Genomic DNA, 7,440 nt, shown 5'->3' on the forward strand with positions numbered 1-7,440 from the left:
TGCGATATTGTGAATTACTCACAAGAATTTATGGTACATTTTATTTCGCAAAATAGAATATAGTTGATGCATTCGATTAGAGATTTTTCCATCGCAATTATTAATCTATTAACAATTAATATCGCAATGAGAGAGAAATACGCGAGATAATTCCTGCATTAGAAAATTTAAACGTCTTAAAAAATCTTTTACAAATCATTTTATTCGTTTCTTTTTTTTACGAATATGAAGACAATATTCCCGGAAATTTCTTGGTCTAAATTAGCCTCTTTAGACATTCAACTTTCTCGCTCAATTCTTAGCTATTGCAGCAGAACAAATTCTCAGGCCACCAACCGCGGAGGCTGAGTTTCTTGTCAGAGGAATCCTCGACCACCAGGACGTATCACTTGATCTCCTCTCTGCTGGGCGATCTCGGTGGATGCGGTGACAGCGGCGTTTCGTTCGGATGTCTTTTTGGCCGGAAGCTAGCTGTCAATGAGGATATCCAACCGCTTTGTGAGCCGTGATCATGCAAGGAATCGCTGTTGCTATTGCTCCGAGTGCTATCAATGCTCATGCCGGATTTAAATCGCGAAAATAATCCAGGTGACGATTTTTTCGTCGTCGCGGGCGAGCAGAATGCGGAATGCTTCTTTCGTGACTTGGACACCTCTTTGCAGAGCATCGAGTCTAGACTACCGGTGTGAGGACGCTCCTCTGCCTTTTTAGGATCTAGCACGCCTAATACAGCAGCTTCCGCTGCCTGTTTTGCCATTTTGGAGATATCTTCCATGCTGGCCGAACTTCTTCTGATTTCTACCTTGCCGATATCTTCTTCGATATTGCAGCAGGTATCGTCTGGATTGACTATAATTTCAGGTTGTTGATTCTTCGAACGAATGTCTATTTCATGAAACTCGATGTCCAGAGTTTGATGTCGAGTCTTCGTTTCCTTCAAGCTTTGCGACTTGCCCTCAGGATTTGACAAGTTTCTGCGGTGCTTGGAAAACGAACGGGAGCCAGAACTGGCTGCCGGTAAAGCCTCCAAAGAAGTGGACGATCTCTTCTCCTTGGCGAATACTGTTCGCCAGCTCTTATTCTTACTATCCGTGGACTTTCGAACCTTTGGCAGAGTCATCGCCCGTTTGTCCACTGGCGATAACTCCACCACGGTTGCAATGGCTGCCTTGTTGCCGTGTTTTAATGAGGACTTAACCAAGTTGCAGCGCTTGCAAATAAACAACGAATTGTTATATCTCGATGAGGTAGTCGTGGCCGAACCACTACTAATCGAGTTACTCTTATTGAGCATCTTCGAAGTATGCTTCGGTTTTGGACTAGGCGAATCCTTTGAGTCAAAGCTCATGCTAAGGCGGTCCGTAAAGTTCCTCAGTCGTGAGAATAGGGACTTGTTATTCGGCCCAGTTTTGTCGTCGCAGCAACATCGCAAACCGATCGATTCCCGACTACTGTGAACATCCCTGCGGCTTGATCTGTTTTCCTGATCGTTCTCTATGACATTGCTGGTTTTTCTTACATTGTTCTTCGGCTGCGAGCGGGCCTCCACCGCGACGACATTACCGTTTCCCTCAGGCGTCTTGCTTTCAATCTTGACGTCTGAAATAATCATGTCTTTCTCCATTTCCTCAAGGATCCGTGTACCCTCGGCAGATCTCGCGCTCACCGGCGAGCTCAGGTCACTGCCAAGATTTTCGCCCTTGCTACGTCTCCTTTCGTAATCGTGATCACGAACAGCTTTGGCCAAGTCGTGATTATGATAATCCAACGAAGATTTTTCTCGGCTACCCTTCCGACTGCCAGGATAGCTCTTCCGACCGGACGTCGGGCCGGTCAATGTGCCCTCCGTAGAAATTTTGAACTTTAGCGTCTTTTCGCTGATCTCTACCTCCGTGGCGGTCTCCGGATCAGAGCTCTCGACATTTTCCGCCTCCTCCATCGTCAAATTTTCTGTAATATCATCGTCGGTGGAACGCGAACGCGAATGAATTGTCGTGGCGGATCTTTTTGAGCGCATGCTATGTGATGATGTAGACTTGATAACGGTGGATGAACTACCAGTAGCGGTTGACATGTTGGATGGCGCCGACTCCCCGACGTCGACAACGCTCCTCCGATGATGACGCTCATCTTTGGCTGCTTCATTCAGCCTTCGATAATACTCCAGAGCTTCCCTGACCGGTTGAACTATGAGATCCTGAAAAACAGAATTTCATACGAATTTAGTTATATATATATATATATAGATGATTACATACTGCTAATTTCCAGACACAGATAAATAAGTATATGTATGAAAAGATGAAATACCTGCAACTCGGGTAGAAGTTCGCCGAGAGCTTCAAAAAGAGGGAGGAGAACTAGGCCGATGAAGCTAACTTGGGAGGACGGCTTGGTCACTTTATCGCGATCCATGAAGGGCGTGACCGGAAGTCCCTCGAGTTTCTCTGCGTCACTCTGCTTGAAGAACTCTTGAAGCAATCTATCCAGCCACGGTTCCGCGACTTCCATCGGTCGTGCCTCGTTGCTTATATCAGCCACCTTGATCAAGATCATGGACAACTGCGGAACATAAATAAGAAATTAAGTTGATCTGATTAAATATTTCATTAAATACTTCATCAATCATTAAATATCAGTCGTCGATGAATTACCAAATTTATGTGCGCCTTGCTGGTGTAATCGAATTCGGGAGTAATGTCGGTAAACTGGCCGAGGATCTCATTATGCCGGGCCATGTCGGTCGCTAAAATGCATCTTATGATACCTTCACGAACTATTCTATACGTAGGGTTGTCCAAGGATGCGAGAATGTTGCACTCGGGCGCTTCCAAGACCCGGAATGCCACAGAGCAATGATGATTCTCCAGGGGCGAGATATCGTTGTAGCGTAACGCCAGCTCGGTCCGCGCGTTTATCTGATAAATATTATTGTAGCCCGGATGGTCAAGATCATGGCAAATACAGGAGACAATCAGTATGAGGACCTCGAGGTCACCGATTTTCGACGGAAGATCCACCGCCCAGGCTATCGCGTACATCTAGATACAATCAATTAGCACTGAGCCAATAACTCAATTCGATCTGTAGCTATAGATTAAAGCGTTATACTTGTTACTATTATACTTTTTTAATCGCTTAAGAAATAATTTAATTATATTATACTGTAGAATAATGCAGTTAACGCCAATTAATAGGTGTAATCAAACAATTAGTGTAACAAACAAATAGTCATCGTAATTACTGCAATATTGTTCATCACACTTGTTATTATTATTATTATACATCTTCTCGCGTATCAACATGTAATTACAATCACGCTATCACATAACTATTAATTGTCTTCGCGGAAAATTGTGCAAATTAGAGCAGTATGAAGATAAAGAAATACTCACCATTTGCGCCACGCAGAAGCAGTGCCTGAAATTGTGAAATGGCACCTCGTTGTAATTATTGTAGACTTCATACAGGAAGTTCCTCAGAATCGGCAAGGGAATGTTGAATTTTTGAGGTAGGTCGAGCTCGACAAACATTGTCTGCAGCATCAGCAACAACTCCTCGTCTTCCCACTGTCGCGCGTCGAAGGCCGGCGAGCGTAACCACTCGCGAACGTTCGACGAAACCGTCACGTCACTGAAAATAGTACAGAAAATTATATTTACCCTTTTCTATCAAGACATGATGATATTTTCATATTCGTGATACGTGTGTTATTAACTATATAATAATTAATTTAGATATGTTTAATTAAGTTGTTCCGTTAAATAGGATAATCTTAAGAAAACAGAAAGATACTAATTAACATAGAGGATGATTAAATTAATACCTGTTCATCCTTTTCATTAGCATTATAGTAATTGTTTATTTCATTATTAAATTTTCCATTTTTTTATTTTATTTGAAGAAACAAGTGAAATTAATCAATTTGAGGGAATATGAAACAAAATTGTTAAACATACAGAGAACTGTAAAATTGATTTACCAAGAGGGCAAGTACCGGAGCGTCAATTGCTGCGCGAAACTTCGCACCCGCGTCAGCAATCGGTCACCCAGGCACGCAGAATTAATCGGATTAATTGGTAGAGTAGTACTTTGGCCAACAGCTCTTCGCTACTTTGACAGATAATGAGTTATCTGCTCGTGCTGCTAAATCAACACGGGCTTAACATACGCCGAAACAAACGGGATTGTATCGAACGCAGCATCGATTCGCTGACATCACGTGAAGTATTTGTTACTTATATCACCTCTTCTGAGAATAGCTACGTGCCTAAGAGATGTAATGTTCATCATAATTTATGATAATACAATTGACAATAATACAATCGTAAATAATTGTAAACTCATTAAATCCAGTGAAATCAATGAAACCACGTGTAATACTGGGTCACAACGTACGATGAAATTATATAATTACGTCGTATACGTGTCTTTGAATATAAAATGATATTTATATAATTACACATTGTATCTCTCGCTCAATGAATGATGTTTAGTTGTAATACCCATTTTTCAAAAGAGAAAGTTAAAAGGTCAACAAATTGATTATAATTACATCTTTTTATTTTAAATTACACTTTATTACGCTTAGTATTCCTCTTTATTCCATTTGCATTTATCGTAATTAGTGGATTGCATAAGCTTATTCCATTTACATTTATCATAATTAATAAATTGTAGGAGCTTTTTGTAGTTTCTTATATCTTTTCTAATCATCTCCCATTTTCTTTACTTATTTGGATTTTTACAAGCTTCTTATTTTACAGAAACGCGTTTAATTCACCATACATATATATAAAACTGCACAATTAGCGGAATAATGATTGTATAACATGTAATGTGATTGTGTAACATCGTAATTAATGCTTGAATATTTTCTTTTATTGTATTGATCTTTGAATGATAGATAGCTAAAAGACAGTATCTAAAAAAAAAAATTCTCATTTCAATGAAGTAGATAATAAAAAGTCAACACAAAAAATCATTACTTTGAAATAAAGCCTTTGACAAAAGGTGGATGGCATAAACAGAAGATGCTCCAGAAGCGTCTTCTTTCAATCGCAGAAGACAACTGGAGCCGCGGGAAACGGACTTGAACGAAGGATCTTTACAGTATCTGTGCAGACAGCTTATTTGCTGACGACCGCTAATTGGCAATCCGTATTTAGCTATTAGGTGGAATCATGGTACGCGTGATAATGCGCGCTTTGTGATGCGCTCCCCATTATACACGCCCTAAATCGTGACGGGCCTTATTACCTAGATAATAGTAACTTAATAGCATTTCGCGGTAACACGACAGAGGCCAACTAACCACCGTCGGAGAGCTCGTCACGGTGAACGGAAGCGAACGGAATCCGCGGGTGAATGGAGATGCTATGTGTGCATAGCATCTCCGATATTTTCTCAAGTAGACCGCACTCTTTTATTTATTTTCAATGTGTCGGCATTCTCGCATTTCTTCCTTGACACGTACAGTTCTTCCTTGGCACGTACAATTCTTTGGACAGCACATTACTGTTTTAATTTGTTATTATTGCAAAATCAGAGTTCGAATTTTACTGTGATATTTATCAAGAATACATTATTATTGCATTTATTATTATGGTATATATTATGGTATATATATTGTACAAGAATCTTTTGTGCATAATTTTTTTCGCATAATTTTTTGTATAATCATTATCGATAAAACATAATATTGTTTGGTATTAATTTTACTTGTCTAAAATACATATTATACATAATAAAAGTAAATATAATTCTTTGAGATTAAAATATTATAGAGTAAATTGACAACTGTGACACGCTTAACCAGAGAGAAATATGATTTCTTAATGAAACATGTGAAACAGATTTCCCATATATTTTCGAGGAAGATAATCTCGACGATCGAGGTCATCACTCGCGTAACTGGTTTTTCCGAATATTCCATAAGAATAGAAACTTGTGACATAGAAAGATTAAACGGGGACAAGCCGGAAGAAGGGAAACGATTATGGTACATGGCGTTTACAGCCTCGCCTCGATGAGGAAGCTTCGTCCGGAAACGCTTCAACTTCTCCTCGCCGCAACCATAATCGTTTGCGAAGAATCGCTGGTAAATTGCAGTAAACGGCAGCCCGGCTTAATGCACCGTACCGAATCGCCGCGAGTATAAAACGCTTCGAAGGAACAGAAACGCATCTTGCCGCGATGCCACCTAAATGACACGATTTGCATGTCGATGCGACCTGCGTGACTGCCATCGGAGACAGAAACAATCGGAGAAAATATTTCTAAACACATTATTCACTTTATCATTGATCTTTTCCACATAAAGAAAGAATATCTATCCCTGATAATTTTCTATAGAAAAAGCGTAGATTAAGTATTATAGTCACGTGAATAAATATTTACATTGTATGCCGATTGAATTGAAACATTCTTAATAATATAATTAATGTGACAATCATGGCGCAGAGGCCGTAGAGTTGCATGTCTACTCTCTGTGCTAAAATCTCGGGTTTAAATTTGGCTAAAAACATTGAATTTTTATTTTATCTCCCGAAAGGCAATGGCCAACTACGGAGAATATCCGTGCCAGAGATTCCCTTAACTGTTCGAAATCAGTAAGTCCCATATATCTGCTTATAAAAAAACTCATTCTCTACAAATATATGCAGCTTTACTATTTTCTGGGAGGATTCGGCAGTGAATTATGATATTAATTCGCTTCTATAGAAATTAAAAATATATAATACCTTTTTAAGGAAACAGGGAAATCAAGATCCAACTTAGGATGTTGATTGATCAGATTTGATTTGGTTTGTCACGCCAATGGTGATAATATATAATACAATTAATGGACTGAAATATGATGAAATTTTTATATCACGCTGAACATTACATTTTTTTTTCGTTCTATACAGTGTCTCTTGATATTATGACAAAAAATTATTAAGAATTAAAAATAAAATCAAATTAAATAACATTCAATAACATGTATGAAAACATATCAAGCATAGAGAATGTTTCGGAAATCGTGGAAAAGCAGGTAATTTTTCATGTAAATATAAGTTGAAAATATGAAATAAAATTTGAGGCTTTATTCTCAACATTTTCAATAATTTATAAAGTAATAAAATTCATCATGCGTGAATATCCTATTTTATTCTCGATCTCCTGTATATTCTCGATTACCCGACACAAACATGTTGGTAAACACAAACATGAACAGAGGTAGTAGTCTACAGAGAGATCTATTAAGAGTCAAAACACACATACATAGAATACTTAAAGTCTATTTTCTTGAAAATGAAGTTTCATATGAGAAAATGTTATTCTACATTTTCCACTTATTTTTTACAATGGCTGTACTAAAACTTCCGGAACATTCTATATATATATGTGTGTGTGTGTGTGTGTGTGTGTGTGTGTGTGTGTGTGTGTGTGTGTGTG

The 7,440-nt window shown here is 38.7% G+C and overlaps 1 protein-coding gene across 1 annotated transcript in view; it reads right to left on the reverse strand.

Moving 5' to 3' along the window:
• Positions 1–246: 246 nt before the first annotated feature.
• Positions 247–7,440, reverse strand: part of LOC108688369 — a 135,299-nt gene continuing 128,105 nt past the window's right edge. The window contains exons 8-11 of the mRNA XM_018194609.1: positions 3,396–3,633; positions 2,655–3,041; positions 2,311–2,562; positions 247–2,197 (exon numbers count right to left, since the gene is read on the reverse strand). Coding sequence (XP_018050098.1) covers positions 386–2,197; positions 2,311–2,562; positions 2,655–3,041; positions 3,396–3,633 — 2,689 coding nt within the window. The 3' untranslated portion in view covers positions 247–385. The remainder of the gene's footprint in view (positions 2,198–2,310; positions 2,563–2,654; positions 3,042–3,395; positions 3,634–7,440) is intronic.

This window comes from Atta colombica, unplaced genomic scaffold (genome assembly GCF_001594045.1).
Source record: "Atta colombica isolate Treedump-2 unplaced genomic scaffold, Acol1.0 scaffold229, whole genome shotgun sequence".
Classification (NCBI taxonomy): domain Eukaryota; kingdom Metazoa; phylum Arthropoda; class Insecta; order Hymenoptera; family Formicidae; genus Atta; species Atta colombica.